General features: G+C 35.6%; 2 protein-coding genes across 2 annotated transcripts in view; one reads left to right on the top strand and one right to left on the bottom strand.

The window, feature by feature from the left end:
- LOC148949944 (acyl-CoA:lysophosphatidylglycerol acyltransferase 1-like) overlaps positions 1 to 22,415 on the bottom strand; it is a 43,036-nt gene that overhangs the window by 9,378 nt on the left and 11,243 nt on the right. The window contains exon 3 of the mRNA XM_089092025.1: positions 5,051 to 5,187. Coding sequence (XP_088948151.1) covers positions 5,051 to 5,187 — 137 coding nt within the window. The remainder of the gene's footprint in view (positions 1 to 5,050; positions 5,188 to 22,415) is intronic.
- Positions 14,587 to 22,324, top strand: LOC148949945 (uncharacterized). The gene is made up of 2 exons (XM_089092024.1): positions 14,587 to 14,707; positions 18,186 to 22,324. The coding sequence occupies exons 1-2, from the start codon at positions 14,617 to 14,619 to the stop codon at positions 19,622 to 19,624; spliced, it is 1,530 nt and encodes a 509-aa protein (XP_088948150.1). The 5' UTR covers positions 14,587 to 14,616; the 3' UTR covers positions 19,625 to 22,324.

Raw genomic sequence — 22,415 nt, 5'->3', positions numbered from 1 at the left:
GTACAACAACCTGGACCTCCTCAGATGGAAGGACTTAAAATTGATTATATCCTCGTATCTAGACGCTGGAAATCTTCCACCACAAACACAGTCACTTTGGCTGGCGGCGACTTCGATAGCGACCACTCGCTTGTTATGACTTCATTTAAATAACGTCTAGAAGCGACCGCGGGGCTTTTTGGAGAGCGAGCTCTCCAAAAAGCCCCCCAGATTCAGAATAGACCTCTTAAAAGACCAACTATCCGACAAAAATACACCGCTGCTCTTTCCGAAAGAATTTCTGAATTCCTCTCAATATCCCCGCTAACTCTATCAACGGATAACATAGATAATCTTGTGAAGAGTAGTTCGCAGGTTATATACGATGTAGCCCAGTCGACCCTGGGACTCCAAAAGGTGGACCAAAAGCCTTGGATCACGGATGATATAATATCATTATGCGAAGAAACACGCAACCGCACTAACAAACTAGATAGGGAAAGTCGGGATAAGTACAAACGATTGAAACGTGTGAGAGAAAGCCACTCGCCGTGCTCACCGCTCCTATATAAGGGAACAATATCAGCAATACGAAATGGCATTCAAGAAAGGTGACATTAACTTCATGTACAGGCGAGTGCAGGAACTAACCAAAAAAAGGGACTAAAAGATCTGTACCCTCCATGATGAAGATGGTAACCAGATCCAAATTACAGACGGGATCCGGACCAGATGGAAAGAACACTTTGAGAGCAAATTAAACTCAACGATCCTCCCAGAACCAGCGGTGCCTAACAGCCTCTCCGTAATCCCCGCAGACCCAAGCCCACCCCTACTTTGTTCTGAGATAGAATCGGCTATCAAGGGTTTAAGGACAAATGGAACTGCAGGCCCAGATGAAATCCAACCGGAGTTACTAAAAGTAGATTGCAATCCCGTTGTTCATCTATACTTAAAAATTGCTACTGCTGCTTGGGAAGAAGGTCACTTCCCCTCCTCATGGTGTAAAGCCACAATAGTTCCACACCATAAGAAAGCAATCTGTGATAACTACCGGCCCATAAGCCTTACTAGCCACGCCACTAAAATACACACTAGAGTAATGCTGGAGTGTATAAGAGCTATAGCTTTAACTGTTATTCCAGAATATCAGGCCGGTTTCCGCCCAAACAGGTCAACGATTGATCGGATATTTACGGTCCGTCAGATTATGGGAAATATCTTGAACTTGGACGTAGTATTTTCCACATTTTCATTGACTTTAAGCAGGCTTTCGACCTCATATGGAGAGAAGGTCTGTGGCCCATTCTTCTCCCCTTTGGTATACTACAAAACGTAGTATCATTGATGAGAGATATGTAATCAAATTTCAGAAGCCACGTCATGACGGGAAAGGGTCTTTCCGATAGCTCTGAAACATCGACTGGTGTGCTGCAGGGTTGCTTGCTTTCACCGAAACTGTTTAACCTGTTCCTTACCGCTGTCATATCACTCCTTGCCAACTCGTCAGGTGTCCTCACCAGGGAAATATTGATTGATAAATTAGCTCATGCAGACGACGTAGACCAAATAAATGAGAACCTTGAGGATCTTTGGTCCCAGGCCAACAACATTCAATCAACCACAAACCGCTTTGGAATGGCCATCAATTTCTCAAAGACGAAAGCCGAAAAACAAAGGAAGTTTAAGTCCCAAGCTCGGTGGTGACAATATAGAATGGGTCGAAGACTTCACCTATCTTGGTAGGCTTATAACGTCCGATAACAACCACTCGAAAGATATTGAGGCACCTGGCGCTTGCCAACTCAAGCATTAAAGCCTTGAAGCCGATCTGGAGGAACAAGAATTTGTCGACACTGCTAAAAACAAAACTCTTCAACACACTGATTATTCCCATTGTCATTTACGCTTGTGAATCATGGGCCTTCAAAACAGATGACCAACGTTGCCTAGCCACATTCGAAACAAAGTCACTTTGCCATACTTCGGGCAATACGTACCTGGACAGGATCTCCAATATTAGGCTGTTTGAAAGCCTCAAGATCAAACACACCCTACTTGACAAAATAAAACCGCAACAACTTAGGTGGCTAGGGCACATCCAGCGTATGAAAATTCCCGTCTTCCGAAAATAGTCTTCTATGGTCGCGTGCATGCTTCTCGCCCCAGAGGTCGGCCCCCGAAGAGATCAGAAAAACAACTTCTCTACATTCAACCTGCCGCAACTTCTACGCCTGTCTGAAGATAGATGCCCATACAGACGCCACATCAATAACATAGTGAATGAAGAGGCCCCAAAACAACCTTCGAGGATGGATGGGACTTAAGTCAAGTCAGTAAGCCATAAGGCTGTATAAGTTTTGACTTGACCAATTCAAAAGATAAGATTTTATTTCATTGTCCTTGGTAATTTAAAGACGTAGGAATTGTAAAAAATGGGATTTGGTAAAGTTTAAAACAAACTTTATTATAAGTAAAGCCAGAAGCAGAAAATATCCAGACTTGTGCATTTATTGGTCCAATACACGGATTACCTCTTATGACCTTCATTGAATAATATCTCGGTTGAACTGAAATGGAATATTGTAATTCATTTGGTAGTTAGGTGGTAATTAAAGTTCACAGTTGTCTCGAAGAGAATGGGAAACTTATAAGAATTGGATCCTCAAAAATTTTAAATGGAAAGAAAATATGATAATATAATGGAAATATAATAAAAGGATAATAATAAAAATGTTATATGGAAAGATAAAATGACAAAAGATATATAAAAGAAAGATAATATAACAGAAAGATAATATGCACATTTAATATTTTAAGATATGAGCTGAAAACTACTAGCGTCATTGACAGTGTATGTCTGGTATCCTCGTAAAAAAATAGGAAATTTCAAAGAAAACTGGATAATTGACATAATGAACCTTCCATGTTATATTGTTAAAGCTGAAATTTCTCTGTAAATAATAACTAATCAGGATTTTTTTTTCTTTTAAGGAATTACAATTTCTTAAAAGAACAAATAACTATGACCATTTAAAAAAATAAAAAAATACCAAAAAGTCCAGTCTGCATAAAGAAGGACTGGGCATGATAGGAAAAATCTTGCAAGTTCAATAAATTAGGTGACTTTAACCTGGTAGGCTTACTTGGGACAAATTGTAATTTTCTTTACCCTGCCGAACAAAGCTACTAAGGCTAATAGTCCAGACCAAAAATGCTGATTTCTTTTTCATGACCACTCAGTCAGGAGGTGCAATGATGGGTTGGGAGTTTTGTTAGGGTAGCCACCATTCGTCTGATAGTTAACTAGATAGTTTTAATCCGGTGTCACCCCCTTTCATTTTCCTTAGGCTAAATAATAGGCTCCAATTACCAATTAGATCTTAGTTCCCTTTTCAAGCAGAACTTCTATAGGAACATTCAAACAGGAGTCAAAATTTCGCTTTGGCAGCCACGCTTTTTCCACACTTGTCTTCAAGTGGATGAATTTCTTTTTAATTCGAATTGATTCCAGATTTTTTTTTTTTTTTTTTTTTTTTTTTTTTTTTTATCGTCAAATTTTCATTTAAAATAAACACAAGCTTCCTGTTTGAAGGATATACCATTGGTAGATTTTCTTTTTCGACAATTAATATGTCACCGTTACGAGAATCACTTAACACCCCATTCACAATAAGATTTTACTAATACAGAGATTTAACTTGCGCTAATTTGAGCCAATCAGAATTTTTCATAATATTTCCTGATTGGCTGAAAGCTTTTTTGAAACTTCAGATTGGCTTAAATTAGAAACAAAAAAAATTTTTAAACACGAAAAACGGGTTTTAATTTTCTAACAAGCAGTGAAATACAAAACAATTAATTTTTAACAAAAGATCCGATTTTTTGGGACCCACTACGGTGTTCATTTCACAAATTAAAAAAAAAATAAATAAATAAAGCAAAAAAAAAAAAACAACTTAAATTACATTACAATAAAACATACTAAACACATAAAGAGAACAAAAAGCAAAAACGAAAGAAAAATATAAATAAATAAGAACAAAACTCACATATTAATTAAACACTTCCATGCACTGAATGTCTTTCAACTGAATTAGCCAGTTGAAAGACATTCAGTGCATGTATGTTTTTAATTAATTTTTTTTTTTTTTTCTTATTTTTTTTTATTTTTATTTCGGTTTTGCTTTTTTGTATATTTTTGTGTTTTTTTTGTTTTTTTTTAATTTATTTTAAGTTGTTTTTTTTTTTTTTTTGCTTTATTTAATTTTTTTTTTTTTACGTTTAGTAATTCACCCCGATGTTGGGGCGAAATAATCTTTGATTTTGTGCAAAAATAAATGTTTTGTTGTTCACTTCTTGTTATAAAAATAAAACCCGTTTTTCGTGTTTAAAAATTTTTTTTGTTTTTAATGGAAAAGCAGTGTGGTCTAAGAAATTGCTTAAATTAGCGCTAACTAATTCTTGAAATTAGCAAAATCTCATTGTGATTACGAGATAGTAAGGAAAAGTCACCGTAAGAAGCGGCTCCTGTGGGAGAGAACACCCTTTATTACGGGAAGGCAAGTTTTGTTGGTCTACGAATTTATTTTTAGTAGTATATGGTGACTTGAAGTGCGTCCAGTTTTGCTGAAAATTAACAATAGAACTGTAGAAGACGTCTAAATTTCGTGTGGTTAGGTGTTTAATTAGTTTTAATGTAGTCTGTCTTCGATGAAAAGAGAAGATGTGAGATAAAAAACTAAACAAAGAAAAAGGAGGTTTTATTAAACATACAGTACCAATAGAACATGCTATTAGTATTCTTCCTTTGATATATTTCCAAAACGTTCTTTTTTTTCGAGAAACGTTTTAGCAAAATTTTAGAGAATTTCGCTTTCAATCAGCTATTCCGCTTTTTATCAAATACATCAGCTGAAGTTAATTTAGCTATGTCACGGGTCGTTTTAACTTGAAAAAATTAACCGTCCTCTATCAGCTCTTTGCTTTAGTAACCTTTCCAAAGAGTCAAGAAACCCCTATAAATATATTCATAAAAGAAACTACATCAATTTAATAAAAGAAACTATACCTTCAGAGCTCTTCAAATTCAAGTTATTGTCTTCAATTGTCTTTGGGGTATTGAGCGTTTCTAGGATGGTTTGCAAAGCTCCAACTCTAGGCAAACTTACTCTTTCCAAATGTGGCAGTCCATTCTTCTTTGCATAACTAGAAAGAAGTGCAATTAAAATGAATTACATTTTAATAAATGTTTGAGCAATTTTCGAGCAAAGCTAAATAATTTGACGCATCGAAGAGAGCATAATCAGCCATGTTGAAAAAAAACTAAAGCTTTTGGTCAAAATAATAAAAACACAAATTAATATGGATCAAACATTAGACACTACAGGCGTAGGTAAGGAGTTATGGACTTAAAAACTCAAATCCAGCTAAATCAACATGTTTACCAAAGGAACGGAATAAGATTTTTCGTGAGGAATGGGGCAAAGACTCCGGCATCAATGGTCTGACATAAAAAAGTATCAAAATATGATAAAATACTTACTTACTTAGACTTTGGAGTTCTCACGCCGGTCGGCGTATAAGGCGGCAACGATGCCACTCCACAATGACCTCTCCAACGTCTTCGGCCAAAGCTCATCACGGGTTGTTCTTGAGAGCGCTGCGTCATTTTCTAGGCATCCTCTAATTGTAGCCTTCTGTCGTCCAGGCCTTCGAACTACTGGAGGAGTCCAATACCAAACATCATGAGGAAAGCGATTGCTACCCATTCTAACCATGGGTCCCCAATATCGCCATAGACTGCTTATGACTTTATCAATAACGAGTGGTTGTTTAGTCTTCTCTCTAATGAATGAGTTGGTAATGGTAAAATATGTTCCTGAATATGTAGGGAAAAGACTGGTTGCACTCTGTTTGCACTTCTGTGAGCTCTTAAGGATGGTATTGCATAGGCAGTTTGACCTCAGTGGTGAGACGAATCTGAAGTCAAACAGTTTGTACTTCGACCAAAATTAACCTAGCAAAGGCGAATAAAGCCAAACCGTTGAATCAATTGGCCGTCTTGTAGTGCACTCAGTTTTTTGGAAAACATCTTACCGTTTCTCCTTCATTTTCTACAAACTACACATGAATTACCTGTGTTTTTGTGGTAGGATTTATTATGGTTTTGAATTATTTTACTTGCATGGAAGAGCAAAACGATCCCGGTTCTCAAATTGCTCTACGGTAGAACCATTGGGACTCTTATGCAGGATAAAAGCTCATTAGTTTATAACTAGATATTTTTAGTAGAGAAGTTTATTTTCATTACTACTACTAACAACTGACTGCAGCACTCAGCCTGATGCCAACACAGCAACACACGCTCCTCTTTGACTCTAATCTATTCAAAGCCTCTTTGGCCCCTCCCATAAAGTCCCAGTTTTCTTTAAGTACTTATGATCTCATCCTACCCTATTTGGGGAAGACCTGGCTTTCGTTTAACACCAGATTTGACACCCATCTCTGGCATTCAATCATTCTTCATCCATAAATTAGTCCTCACCAAGTAACCTTTCTTTCCAGTCCCTGAAAATAGGATTGAACCTGAGTTGGCTTTAGAAGAGGGACAGAGGGGTACTAGCCCTGGGTGCAGAAATTTTTGGGGGCGCACAATTTCAAATAAATAATCAAACAAATAAAAAGTAATAAAAGTCAGATTTAAATAAAAGGAAAAGATTGTTAATAAATGAAGATTTTGTTAAGATCTGGTCTGAAAATTCTTGGGAGACAGAGGGGGGAGGGCGTTAATCAAGATACTGCCCCGGGTCCAAGTGAGGCCAGAACCGCCAAAGAACTGAACTATTTTTTTTGCAAAGCTTATTGTTTGATATAGGGTCAGTCAAACGAGCACCTAAAACTATTTTCAGACAATGCTTGTGACAACAGTGTACACAACTTCCTCCGCCTTTCGAAGTGCCCATATTTCGCAGTCATTCTTAACCACTGTCAATGCCGTGGCTTCCAATATCCAAATCTTAGTTCACAGACTTATCTTGCTTTCTTCCAAACCTTTTTAACAGTGAAAATACCTGCAGCTTGGCTTTTTTTTTAAAGCGTTACTGCCTCCACCATCTTTGATGATAAAGTCGGTAGATAGTTCAGAGGTGTTCCAGTAGCCTACTGTGAACCGATTTGGGGTCTCCATTTTGCGAAAAGCTCATTCCTTCATCCATATCTCCCGATCGGCGACCGGGCTAGTAGTGGCGTCGGAAGGGACCATTTAGCACGGGATATTAATGGATAATTTTTCTTTATCGAGTTTTTGCTTGTTTTGTGGGCTGAATAACATACTCCAAACACTGAAATTTACTTTGATCCGATTCCATTCACATAACAATTTAGCCCAAAAATCGAGTAAATACCCCGCCCCCCCCCCAGTACAGAAATTTAGAAAAAACAAATTATAATTCTAAATGTAATTCGTTATATTTCCCTACGGCTGAAAGTCTTCAAGGTCTTTGGATCACTTTTTGAATTGCTTTGGAAATCACATACAAATTGTTTGTTTTTATGATAAAGATTTATAATGTTTTGAAGTATTTTGTTTGCACAGAACAGCAAAACAATTTCCATTTTTTAGCTACTCCCTGTGTAGTTTGAGGTATTTAGCCTTGTCGTTTTTTACTACTCTGCAATCATCGAAGCTCGGGTCAATACCCAAGCCCTCCCCCCCCCCGAATCCTAAAATTTCGCTATAGGAAATTATAATCCTAAATATAAATCGTTATATTTTCCAATGACTGAAAGTGTTCAAGGGCTTTGGATCACCTTTTAAATTCCTTTGGAAACTACTAACAAATTATTTGTTTTTATGATAAGATTTACAATGCTTTTGAACTATTTTATTTGTACAGAACAGCAAAACAATTTCCATTTTGAAGATACCCCATGTGTAATTTGAGGCATTTAGCCTTTATGTCATTTTTTTACTACTCTGCAATCACTAAATGCCTACTGTTCTCGCCTATATCTTAAACGCACAACAGCATTTTTAGCAAACAGATACTTAAATCTTTTTTATTTATCTCAAATATTGTTTTACTGGCTGTACAATATAACCATTAAAATATTGTCCTTATCATTCATAAATCTCACTGAGGGTTATAATTGAATATTTTTGCATAACTGCAAATATTGTCCTGAGGTCCCAATTCCTTTAGGCTTCATCAAATATACATTTTACTTTCAGTACGGTGTAATATAATATTTTCTATCTATACATACTAAAATAGGAACTATACAAAAATTAAACCCTGTGGTGGCACTGTGGGATTGATCTATGCTTGGTAGTGCAGAATCCGGAGTTCAATCTCAGCTACCACTGAGCCCGGAGTTATGCATCAGCGCTTCTAAATAACCAAGCAAGAAGAAGAAGAATAAGAAAAGTAAATGCAAAATCGTGAGGCAGTTTCACATTTTGTGCTCAACACAGCCTAGGTATATTATACAGTCATGCGCGTGACCATCTTCTCCACTGAAGAGTTTGGGGACATACCATGTGTCGTGTATTTCTCCTTAGCTCCTCCTTCACGCCTGCGCAATGACGAATATATATACCCTTTGCTTCTCAAATACTGCTTTGTACGACAGACTAAAGGAATAAGTATATATGCAGAGACCCAACAAAGTAATATTTTGTTAGGCGGTACGTAAGCATTGTTGTAATAACGGAAACATTCATTCAATGCCTCAAAACATTGTGACAGGTGCTATAATCTTTTCTTAAAACGTGGACAATAGACTCCCATTATATGGGGCAATATATCCCCTCCTATTGTAAAAAATTCTATGTTAGGAAAGTATAACTAAAAAAATATTTCCTCCGTAAGCGGATTCATTAGCTAGTAGCTTTCAATTCTGATTTTTCTTTTAAAAGAAACATAACGTCTTTCACGTTTTCCTCAGTTGATTGAACAATAAAACAGACTACCACATACAGCATCACATACAGATTTATTATCACATTTAATGTATTATATTTTACTTTGAAACACACCCTCCCCCAATAAATACAACTGTCTTCTTGCAAAGTACTTAGAATAAAATTAACTTATTTGTCAGACAAAGGCGCGGTTTTTAAAATTATTTGCTGTTTTATTTTCGTTTTTAACTCAGTAATTGCCATTAGCTATTGAACGACTTTCATTAACATCGTTTGACTTTTAAGGGACACCCCCCCCTTCTCAGGCTCGTTGCTTTTGATGCGTAACATTAAACCTAATGGATTTTATATATTTGGAATCAGCATAAACAAACAATTTATTTCATGTATTTATTGTTATAAAATTACTTTTTTTTTTAGATTTTTGGTTACTATTGGCCCGAGTCTGTGATATAAACAAACTGCTGAATACACTGCAGATTTTCATCACGAATTTAAGACCACAGTTTTGAATCATTTCCTGTGAAGTCATAACTGGTCATTTTTCCTTAAGATTCCCCCTTCTTTCACCTGCTCAATCCCCCTTGAAATGTCAGTTACTACTGTGAAATCACTAGGTGCCATCTCAAGTGATTTAAAATGGGATTACCCTATTAATTATATTTTAAAACGCACCAATGCGTTTGCCATATGATATTTCAAAGTTAAAACAAACAGAAATCACTATCCATGAATGAATGAGATCCAAAACGAACAGAAATTATAATGAATCATCAAGTCAACTGAAAACGAACAGAAATTGTCAGAAACAGGAGTACAACGGCCTCTAAACCTTCTAAAAGCCAAAGCGTCATTTATGATTTACTGGAAAAAAAAAAAATCTATCACAGAGATAGGTGATGAGAGAATCTATTAAAATTAAACAAGAAAATGCTGTTTTTCAAATAAAAGAAAAATACAGTAAAATATGGTAGCCTAACTGGTCGTTCTAAAACATCCTCCTATTCTTAATTTGAAGTGTTTAACCTTGAAGAATTTTAATAATAAACATATTAATGAAAACCTTGGATTTTCGTCTGTTCAATGATGTATGGAGAATTTTCAATTCCTATTGCGAAACAAGATGTCAAGGTTAGATTCTTGCATAGTTTTATTTATTCACTCACAATTTTTCTTTTTTTACCCAGTTTACTGCCAATTAATGGCAGTGATTGTCTTTGGCTGCAGCAATGAGGAAAGTATACTTTCTAGAGCTTCATGGTGACTTTTTTTCACTTATTTTCTGCTGATTTTTCACGCACGTTTTTAATTTTCAAACTTGACGCCTGTTAACTTGTTTAAACTGTATACCTGTTTCGAACATATTTATCATTAAAATGAGTTCCCAAATTTTCTTATTATTTTTTTAAGACCTACACGGTTGTGTAAGTTTCCACGTAACCAGTTAAAAGAATCAGATTCCATTTTTAGTTTCTATTTTGTCCATTTGCATTGTTAGAATTTCTGTTGGACGGAAATGGGTATAATTGCTCCTATGGATATGAATTCTGCGTGACTTTTCATTTTCTACGCGACTGAAGCCATCTGCGACTTCTATAATAGGGTTCTCTGATCTTGAAATATGGTACACTGTATACATGTGTTTAAAAAAATTGAAACATCGTATATAAATAAGAAAAGAAAAATATTATCATTTAAAATCGCTGAAAACCAAAATCCTGGTAGCACTTGCCGCCCCCCCCCCCATGTTGCCTCGTCTTTTACACGTCTGTGCTAGTAGGCAAGTAAATGTAATATTTTATGCTACACAGAAAACATTGTCGCAATGTAAGAGGGAATATTACCCCCCCCCCTAGCCGCAATAAAAAAAAGGCGTAAATCAAAAACAATTCCGGGAATCGAGAGGGATTAGATCTCCATTTTTTCCACCTGCTTCCCCAAAATGCATTCTATATTTATCTGAGAGCTCAATGGGCTAGAATATTTAGATATTTAAATCCGCCCTTTGAGGCATCTGCCCCACAACCTACAAAATGACCTCCTTCATAACAGTTTATGCGCACTTACTTATCGCTGTGTATAATTTTATGAAGTACGAAGCAAATCAGTTTAGTTAAATGAAACTTTAAATAACGAGAGGAAAATTTTTCTGCAATAAGAAATATCACCCTGCAGCACCCTTATTCAGGCTTAGTCTAAATGAAGGAAGGTAAGAGATTAACTCCTACCTCCCTTCTGCTCGTTTTACTATTATCTGGAGAATCAAGGAGAGCTGGGCGCTTTGGGCTTTGATATGCATTTTTTGTCATCAGCCCCCCCCCCTTACACCCATCATTCATAAAAGCTGATAGACAATTCATCACTAAACATAATTTCATGAAAAATCTAGTGAATCAACTGACTTAACTCAAGCATTAACATAAATGTCCATATTAACAAGGCCGTATACAAGATTTTTTTTTTGGGGGGGGGGGCTTACACAAAAAAACTCAAAAAACGCATTTAAAATTTGTTTATGTCTATTTTTGTTACGGTTTTACGAGTCAGACAAACATTTCGGGGGCGGCTCAAACCCCTAATCCCCCCTGGATACGGCCTTGCATATTAATCATTTATGTTGTATAGATTACGTGGTTTTACAGGAAAGAATGCACTATCATGCGACATTACTTCCTCTGCAACTAGAAAGCTCAATAAGCAGCTTTTTGATACTTTTAAATCGATTGGCCATCTCAGAATTTTCGAAGGATAGCAACTTGGTCCTCTTTGAGACAAAGTTGTAGTTTGGTGCCACAAAACGGCAGAAAACACCACTTTCTAGAGCCACAATCTTTTTGATCACTTAAAAAGAGGGCTAGAACTTTTAATTTAACTAGACTCCGGTCTTGATCTATCTCTCCGATCTCTCTATCCTAATATAGTTTAACTGTGGCCGAACGAGCCCTCTCCTGATCTTCCACGACCATTCGTTCGATACAATCACCCCTGGGGAAAATAAAAACAAACAAATAAACAAGCATCCGTCATCTCTTAAGATTCTCCTTCTTTCACCTGGCGTATTCCCTCTGAAGTGTCAGTTATCACTATGAAATCAATGGGTGTCACCATCTCGAGTGACTTAAAAAGGGATTACCATATTAATTATATTTAAAAAAAAAACAAATGCCATATTTTCTCTCCTTAATCTCACTTAGAAAAATGAAATGTCCAATATTGCACTGCTTGAGGAATTTCCTCTAAATTGTACGCTCAAACCCCGAGTATAGCTGTCTTGTTAAACATCCTGGCATCTTCAATCAATTGTCGGACAGATAGAGATAGTAAAAAAACGTACCGAAGAATTATCTTCAATGAAAACGAAGTCTCTTGTATCTGCCTTCATCTGAGAGTCAATCTGGTCACGCTCTAGGAAAGGGGAATTAACATTCCTTGCGTTCCGCCAGCAATACCCGCCATAACACCCGGACAAATTCCCTTTTCTCTAGTGATCCCCCATCGATTTTCCCCCTGCATCTCTCGTTGTGCTTCAACAAAAATACCTTTCTTCCACTAATAGATTTTAAAACTGAAAGATGTAGATCTTTCATCCCGTGCATAGTTGATATGTTCAAAGATTGAATCCCACACTTTCTTTTTATCTTACAATTGTTTAATGATAATATCGCAAATCTTGAGTTTTCTTTTCATACCTGCCTTCTTTTGGATTTTAACAAAATTGTGTTTTTAATTATTTGTTTGGTGTTTTTACCAACAAGACTAAATTTGTCCTTGTGTTTTATTTGGTATATTTCCCTTTAATCTTATGAGTTGTAATTGTTTTTTATATTTTTTAACAGTTTTTACTCAGCTTTAAAAAAGATTTTTTTTCTTCTGATTAGCCCTATTATATTTGCTTGTTTTCGTTTGTGTGTTTTTCAAACAATTCGTGGTAACGAACTGTTTGAAAGGAGTGACCCGGCTCAATAGTAACCGAAACTCTAAAAAACGAAATTTTGATACCAATAGATAAATCAAAAGAATCAGATTTTTATGCTGATTTCAAATATGTAAGTTTCATCAAGTTCAACGTTACCCATTAAAGGTTACGAGCCTGAGAAAATTTGCCTTATTTTCGAATAAAGGGGGAAACAAACCCTAAAAGTCATAGAATCTTAATGAAAATCACACCATCAGATTCAATGTATCAGAGAACCCTACTGTAGAGGTTTCAAGCTCCCATCTACAAAAAAGTAAAATTTTGTAATTTTTGCCAGAAGAAAGATCACAGATGCGTGTTTATTTGTTTTTGTCTTTTTTTTCAAGGGTGACTGTATCGACCCAGTGGTCCTAGAATATCGCGAGAGGGCTCATTCGAACAGAAATTAAAAGTTCTAATACCCTTTTTAAGTGACCCAAAAAATTGGGGGCAACTAGACCCCTTCCCATGCTTTTTTTTTTACCAAAGTCACCCGATCAAAACTTTGAGGCAGCCAATTTGTCCAGCATAGTCGAAAAATCTAATAACTATGTCTTTGAGGATGACGTAATCCCCCACAGTCCCCGGGGGAATAGCTGCAAGTCATGAACTTTGCTTATTGTTTACATTTAGTATTGGTTATTGGATAGTATACAGACGTTTTCAGGGTGGATTTTTTTTCCGGTGGGGGGGGGGGGTCGGAGGTTACATGGAAGGATCTTTCCATGGAGGAAGAGAATTATCCATATATATATATATATATATATATATATATATATATATATATATATATATATATATATATATATATATATATAAATATATATATATATATATATGGGGGCGCAAGATTTCCCCGTATTATTTAAAAAACGGTCAGAAATTAAATTAATTTTTTTTGTTTTTTCAACCGAAAGTAAGGAACAATATTAAAACTTAAAACGAACAGAAACGATTACGTATATGAGGGGGTTCGTCCCATCGTCAATACCTCACTCTTTACGCTAATATTATTTTTTTTATTACTTTCAAAAGAGGTATCTATTCTAATTAAATGGCCTTTGTAATTCAGGGGTCATTCTTAAAGAATTGAAACACATTTCGAACTTTAGCGTAAAGAGCAAGGTATTGACGATGCGGCGAACCCCCTCATATACGTAATAATTTCTGTTCGCTTTAAGTTTTAATGTTGCTCCTTACTTTCAATTGAAAAACTTGTTTCTTTTTTAATGTAACTGACTCGAAAGTGCAAGTTCACCACGAGTTCTGGGCTTGTGATGGGCTTTTTCCTGAAATAAATCTTATCTTGACAAGTACAGAGATAGACTATATTCACGACGATGTTTAAAAAAAAAACTGGAAGAAATTGCAGCATTGGTTAAAATGTAAATATGTCACTTTTCCATTCACCAGTCTTATCAGGGCACTCGCAATAAAATCATTTTAAAACTTTATTCGCAAGCCTTGTATTTTCATCCAAGCTATCTATATTGTTTTTATCGTAAATTATTTTATATATTAGGTTGTGATCAAACCCCGAATGATACATTAATCAAGCAAATATGACGACATTCTTAGAATTTGGCCAACAAAAGATTAACATAAAAGAAAACAATAAACCCAAAATCATAAATGGATTTTAGTATTACTAGCTTTCCGAGGGGCAATAAATTATATCAGATAACGAATTTAATCAAGGAAATATTTATCAGGCCGATTTGAAATTCTAAAAAAATTAGATGATCAATTCACAAGAATGAAAACAAAGTTGGTGATCTCGCTATTGATATATTTTACTAATTACTCCAGCACTGATGAAATTCAAGAAAGGAATATCCCTTTACAAGGTATCAATATGTCTATTGCAAGGGCGGATCCAGGATTTTTTTCGGGGGGAAGGGGGGTTTACTAATTTTTGACTTTTTCAGGGGGGGGGGGTTTACTAATTTTTGACTCTGTTTTCGACTAATTTTACTGATTTTTACCTAGGTTTTACTAATTTTCTACTTATTTTCGACTCGGTCAAAAATTTCGGAGGGGGGGGGGGGGTTCAAACCGGGTAACCCCCCCCCCTGGATACGGCCTTGGTCTATTGTCAGTAGAAAATCAGCTATGACATTAATCTGATTTATTGTTTATAAAATTTAAACCTAGAGAAATAAATTAGTGTGTACTTTTACGTGTTTTTTGGAAGTGTAAATTTTTTCTTTTCTTTTTCTCTTTTTTTATTGTCAGCTGTCTTAGTTTTTACGGTTTCTTTTTCAGACAATAAACCCATAATAACAGTGATATACTTTTTTGAAAGGAATGCCAATAATTTTCCAAGATCACAGACTTAGGATTACAATTTCAGTATCTCCAGGGACATTTCTTGGTAAAAGTAAAAGTACCTTGGTAAAAGAAGGTACTTTTACCTTGGTAAAAGTACCATGTATTTGGTTGTAAAATAAATTCCACATCGGAATTTATTACAAAAATCATTTTATTTGTTTAGGAATTTATTAAGTATCTAATTAGTATTTTTTAAGTAATTTATTAAGTATTTTTTATTAAGTATTTATTAAGTAATTTATTAAGCATTTTTTTGTATAGGAATTTATTAAGTATTATAAATTCCACATGGGAATTTATATAAGTAAAATAAATTACAACATCGAATTAGAAACTTCTCATCAGCTCAAATTTTTACGCTCTCGCTTTATAAACCAGTTTTTTTTTACGTAAAATTTGGGTGTTTTTAATTAAAAAGGAAAAAAAAATATTGCTGAGAGAAATTCCAACCCAGTTTTGCATAAAAAATTGATAAGCGTCATCAGATTTTCTCTAAGACCAATAGTTTTTACGCAAGGATTTACTGAACTATTTCGGTTCATTTTTTTTTATTATTATACACAGGAATATCAAAAAAAGTTATGTTAGGAGCAGGGGGGAAATATTCTTCTTCGATCCTCGCAAAAAAGTAAAGGGTACGTTTTTTATTTCTTTTTTCAGTCAGTCGTTCGACAGGCTTTGTGAAAGTCACATAAATGCTACAGAAGAGCAAACAAACTAAATAATATATTTTAAAAAAATTAATAAAAAGACGAAACCAAAACGCAGGTGCTTTTTAAGTAGCCTGTACAGAAAAACATGTACATCTCGTTTGTCGTTTTATTTTCTGCCAGCTACCAAAAAAAAACGATTTCTTATTCATTCCCAGCCGTTGGGTCTAAATTTAGGTACACGGTCTGAAGGCCCTTTTATCCAAAAGATTTTTGTCCCTCTTACACTGAGTACGGCTTAGCTGAAGTCTTTGCCGAAATGCATACTTCGTCTTTCCATCTTATTTACTGGTTGGAAATCTTCCTCGTAAGGTTTTTTATGCTTGTCATGTGTGGCCCATGTGGCCTCACAAAATAAATATAGAATGTTCTTTGTAATCTTCAAAAATACAGTAAAAAAGAATTTGCTATTTAAAGCACCACTTCCCAATCCTTTCGTAATGTGTCTTTGCAGTCACATAGAAACATGTCACAAGAAAAACCTGAACCAGTGTGCTTCAGGACAAGTCGTTTCAGTGATTCATTTGTTCCTTCTTTAGTAGTATGATTAACAGCATTTAGTGTTTTAAGCGTTGTCAAAAGAACCATAAATTAGTTTCGGCGTTTGTAACTACGATAGCTATTTTCATTAGACGAAACCTAAATTTCTGTGTGTGACAAAAACAAAACCCGAAACTTCCAAATATCTTGCGAACCAAAAAAGGTAGGAGAAATGGGGCTGACTTCGTCAACAGAGCTTGCTTAGTTTAGGGGGATTGGTTATCATTCTAAGTTTTACAAAATATAATATAATATCTCTTGAATTACTACTACTACTACCAGCTCATCGCAGCACCAAGCCGCCTGAGGCCAACACAGCTACGCACGCTCTTCCTCCATACTAACTTATTCAAGGACTCCCTCTCTTTATTCCCACCAGGAAGTTCCCATTTCCTTTAAATCTTTCTTTACGGCATCCTCCCACCCCAACTTCAGACGACATACTTTCCATTTAGCCTTAGACGGTTGGCCAAAAAGGGAAATTTACGGCAATCTGTCATCCTTCATCCGCAGACCATGCCCTAGACATCTCAACCTTTATCTCGTTATAGCCCTAAAATTGGGATTGGGTCACACTTTTCGTACACCCTTCTGTTTGAAATATGGTCAGTCAGTCAGATACCCAAAAAATCCACAGGCAATTTCTCTGGAAAACATGTAAAAAATATTTTTCCGTTTTTCGGAGCGCCCATGCTTCAGAGCCATATTTGACCACTGTCATTACTGTAGCTTCTAATGTTCTAATCTTGGTTCGCAGACTTATTTTCCTGTTCTTCCAAACTTTTTTCAACTGTGAAAGACACATTTTCATCAAGGATTCTTAAATCATCAGCATAATCTAACTCCAGGGAAGTTTTTCTTCCCCATTTGATCCAGGTTCTCCCATTGACTTTTCTGTGCTCCTTAAGATGAAGTCAATCAAAATGATGGACCCTGCTTAACTCCTGATTTAATACGAAACTAGCTATTAACCTCATTTCCTGCCTTAACTGTAATAGTGTTATTCTCGTACATAGCACTAATCACTTTAATGTATTTGAATTACTGCAGCCAACGTCTTTTACCCTAAGCTCAACAGCGAAGCTCTGATTGAAGCAGGTATTTTTGTGTTATTCTTGTCTCTGGTATTTTTAAAGGAACCTCTATTGTAACAAATTAATACTTTACAATATGAGAAACTTCTGTTTTCTAGGTCGTTTCCACTTTAATTCACGTTTTGTTCACTTTTTGTTCACGTTTTATTTTCAACACTACAGTCACATTCTATGTATGCACTCGTGTCTAAAATATTTTCAGATTGAACTACTTTAAAAAGATGACAAATGATTTCAGAGATAATAATCTAAATAAAAAAAACAAAAAAAAACAGGCCTTTGCAAATCTTTGTTGACAAAGAAATAGACGGTATTCTTTCACAATTATTTCAAATACGATAACACGCTAAAATTGAGCAATGGAAAGTAACATATTTAAAATATAAAAAAATAAGTAGAAGAAACGTGAATAAAAGTAAAAGTAGCCAACGAAAAGTGCTGATATAAACCTTCTGTATCTTATAAAGTAGGATTTTTTTAAGTACACTGTTTCCTTTAGAAGAGTCTATAGACAAGAATGCTACCAACATTTCTTTTAGAACCCTCGCCTTTCAAAGTCGGTGGGGCACCTCTGGTTAGTTTCGAAAAGAAAGGCTGCCAAACTCTTTGCTTCATTTAATCCGATTTAACTATTTTTTTATTTTTTCTAGATACTGTTGTACATAACCAAAAACCGACATACAATGAATTGGAAGGAGACGAAATTTTTAAGAATGGGACGCCGCTAGTATCTTCAGGCTCTGGACCTATTTATCTTTTCGACATAGCTGAGAACGGTTTTGGGTGTTGGACACAAATTTGTGATACAATATATACACCATGGGTGTATCGGCCAGATGTATCTTCATTTCAATTGCATCATACCGCAGAAGCCATTGTAAGTGACCCCCCGTTACCAGGAGCCCACTTGCATAGCCCCGAATTCACAGTTGAAGAGGCTTCAGAATTAAGGCTTGTGATTAGAAGGAGAAGAATTGTTCTAGGTGCCAGCTTCCAGCTATCAAGGATTATCCCACATATAGTAACAGACGACGGTATCCATACCCGAATAACAGTTGCCGATGACATTATTAGCACGGCTTACTCTCAAGATTTTACTGAGAATATATCAGCTGATAAAATTCCAACAAATACCCCTGTTCGATTATGTTTATATGGAAGACCTCATGCGTTTCCCCCAGAAACAGTTACTCAAGTGGAGAAAATTATTTTACAAGCATCAACGTTAGAAAATATAAATCCACCGGTGCCTCTTCCTAATGAAGGTTGTCGTCCTTTGCTGGCAAATGTTAACGAAATGATTACGTGTCAGACAACGACATCTACTTCACTTTCATCTAGCACACCCACAACAAATACAAATGAGGGTACAAGCATAAGTGAAGAATCAACAATTTTGAGCACTACTTCATCCTCAGTGGCGACAACTTTGCAATCAACTTCTAATCCGAGTTCAACAGGGACAACCACACAAGCTGGGTCATCGGAAGCCACAGGGTCCTCAACTTTCAAAAATTCAGAATCAACAAGTGAAACAACTGATGACCTCAAAACAACTGAAAGTATGGAGCAGTCTACAACAGCAAGCACAACAAAAAATAAACCCAGCGAAATGCCTACGACTGAGACTATTGAAATACCGAGTGAGAGACCCGGCAATAACGAACCAGAAGACGAAATATTTTTAATTGTCATTGTTTCTCTATTAAGTATAGCCGTGGCACTGCTACTAATCATAACAATTTTGCTTCTAAGAAGAAAAGCGAACCGAAAAAATTCAAGAGACTTAGAAAGAACTGCCTCAAATTCACCTTCAAGTTCACCAAGGAATATGGGTTCGAACAGTTCCATTATTGCCACAAACGAAAATCTAAATATATCTACAAACGATAACAGAATATACGAGAGCGAGCTATATGCACCAAAGAGAAACGAAAGCTTAATAAATTTTACGAACGATAGCTATGATTCCAGATCAGAAATGATAGGAAAAGCGAAGCTTCGCTTTCGTAATGCAGATGTTAGTCGCTCCATGAACGGGTCTTCAAATTCTACTCCAAGGAGAGCACATTCCTCAAGGTACAAATAAAAACGGTTTGTGCTCACTCTTAAAAAGTGACAGAGCAAGAAAAGGTACAAAGAAAAAAAAGTGACTTTTCTATAGTCAGTTGACAGTCCTAGACTTATAGTTCCTCCAAAATAGTTTATTTTGATTTTATAGTTATTACTTCAAAAATAAAGCTGAAAAAAAAAGCTAGATACGGTTAATTAGATTACGGTGAACTAAAATAGAAATAATTCTTTTCCGATAGATTTCCAACAATATTTGAATAATTGTGTAGTTATTCTTCACTTATACATGACCATTTTTATAACTTTTCTGGCACGCAAGACATAATTTCGGTATATAAAAACTAGGACCGTATCCAAAATTTTTACCCTGAGATGGGGGAGGGGGTACCGAAGGAACTTTTGCACAGAGAAGGGGGTACCAAAACAATTTTTTGTTCAGGAGGATTACCAAAAGAATTTTGTTCAGGGAAAGTTCTTTTTTTACCTGCATTTTTAAGACCAATTTCAGAGTCGCGGAAACTTTTTTTTAGGAGAAATAATCTTTTTACCAGCAGTTTTAATAATAATTAAGAGTTGGATATTTCGATGGTGGGTTGGTTCAAACCCAGTAGCCCCCCCCCCGGATACTGCCTAAAAAAACTTTCTTAGGGGTGGATTATAAAAAAACGAAATTTCAAAGTAAAACACGCAAAAAAAAAACAGATTTTAAGATCCGTAAAATACTTCTAAACCTCTTACTTGTACCTCTTACTCGTTACCTCTTACTCGTACTTCTAAACCTCTTAAAGGTTTGCATGACAAATTAAGAAAGAATATCATTTGGCAAGTAGTGTCCCTGTGCATTTTTATTATCAAAATAGGTATATTCATGAGTTTAGCTAATTGAATTTAATTACCTTATTGAATTTAATTAACTTATTGAATTTAATCATTTGAAAAACACGGAAGTGATTCGTTAAAATCAAGGTATTTTCAGTAAAAATAAAAAAGAGCTTAAATACTTCTTTCAAGCCCCTTAGCAGTTGAGGTATTTTCCATTTCGCTTCCGTTATGCTCTTGAAAGCGAAGTATCTGAGATTTAAAAAATTTCCTTTTTTAATATTTACACATAACATGTAACCTGCCAAAGGCAAAGTTCCCAAGCCCGCTAGTCCTTTACCTTTATCCAGTTCAATCCACTGACTTCCTCATCTACTGAACCATAGGTTGGAGTGAACAACAGATGTCGAGGAAAAATCCCCCCCCCTTAAGAAAAGAATTCTAGACGCACGTGTAGCTCCAAATAAAGGTGCTGTTCAAGCATATTTTCCCAGAAATTATGTTCCGTTTTATCCGCTCACAATCTAATCCATCAAAATCCCCCCCCCCCTGAAAGAGGAAATAAAAGTAGGTGGTCTGGTGAATGAAATCTTACAAAAAAATACTTATATTTATTTGGACCTGGTTAACCTCAATCCCTCTTAAATCGGAGCAAGTTGTTACTTTCCAGAAAAATTACATTATATTCAATAGACTATAGTCTAACATAGGCTAATATAACGTGCCAAAACCGGTAGTTAAAAAAAACAGTACGAATTGTTCAAAATTACGTAGCCGTTTCTTACTGCACCAGTGGAAACTTTCAAAGGAAAAAAATAGGGTACTAGTGCATTAGATGGTCACTTTTATATACAATGCAAGGAAAACAGTCATGCAATGACAGACGAAACCCGCCAGAGACCGGTTATTTTCAGAGAGACCGCTATTAAGAAATGGAATGCAGAGTAGTTTTCATTGCGTTTACGATATTTAAACTGTTGTTTTTTGGGGTTTAGGGGGGAAAAGGTACCTAGGTTATGTTACGTATTTAATATATTTTATGCTTTAACCCCCCCCCCCCCCCAATGTGCAAATATACAGCCCAAATTTGTTTCTAAACTATTATATATTCATCCTGTTTTACTTCATTAGCATTAACCAAACTTGACTTTTTAGTGTGACCATCTAATGCACCAGTATCATCACAAATACTCCTGCAGTTTCTACAAAATTACTAATCTTGCAGTTTCTTCAATAAATGAAAATTTATCAAGTGGTTTAGTGTATACTCTAACATTTTCTAGATTATTTCCCAGATATTTATGTTCCGTTTTATCCGCTTATAATCTAATCCATCACCCCCCCCCCCCTGAAAAAGAGGTTGGCTGCTGAATGAAATCTTGCAAATAAATACTTATATTTAAGCACGTAGTTTATGATACCACTACTAGATGATAATACAGTGAAATCAAAAGCGATAATTATAGTCAAATGTTCGTGTGAATGTTCTTGCGTACTTGTATTTAGGTTTATTTAACTAGTAATTTTGTGGTAAGGGTCAAAGTTCCCTTATAAACACATGGAACAGTGTTCTACTGATTGAGGTGCTTCCATCTTGCATCCCAGAAATGATATTTGTCTGATCACTTGAGCAGAGTTGAGCCTACAAAACTGAAAGTCTAAAAAAAATGTTCCTACATAACTGGAAGTACCACGGGAAGCTCTATTCTTAAGTGTAAACAAACTAAACCACACCAAAGAATTGAAGAAAGAAAGTGATATAGGAGGATTTTTTGGAGCTTAGCATGGGTTTACTCGAAATCAGACTACTAGGATCAGTGAAAATGCTACGCTGAGCAGAAGAAACAGAGGAACGAATTTCTTTGTCAATTGATATTTAGATTGAATTAAAGGTCTAAGTTTATTTGAATCCTCTAGTTTTTCACTGTCTGATAAAAAGACTTATCTCTATTTTAACTTTTATTTGTTCGTCGTAGAGAGGTAGCGTG

The sequence above is a fragment of the Artemia sp. Qi Xiang Cuo genome, chromosome 7 (assembly GCF_049724085.1).
Source record: "Artemia sp. Qi Xiang Cuo chromosome 7, ASM4972408v1, whole genome shotgun sequence".
Classification (NCBI taxonomy): domain Eukaryota; kingdom Metazoa; phylum Arthropoda; class Branchiopoda; order Anostraca; family Artemiidae; genus Artemia; species Artemia sp. Qi Xiang Cuo.
Note: the sequence above shows the minus strand (reverse complement) of the source record. Positions and strands in the feature narration are given on the sequence as shown.

Coding starts and splice junctions, on each gene's coding strand:
- LOC148949945 (XM_089092024.1), top strand. CDS start 14,617: ATGAAAACAAAGTTGGTGATCTCGCTATTGATATATTTTACTAATTAC. Junction 14,708..18,185: donor AAGGAATATCCCTTTACAAG/GTATCAATATGT, acceptor TATTTTTTCTAG/ATACTGTTGTACATAACCAA.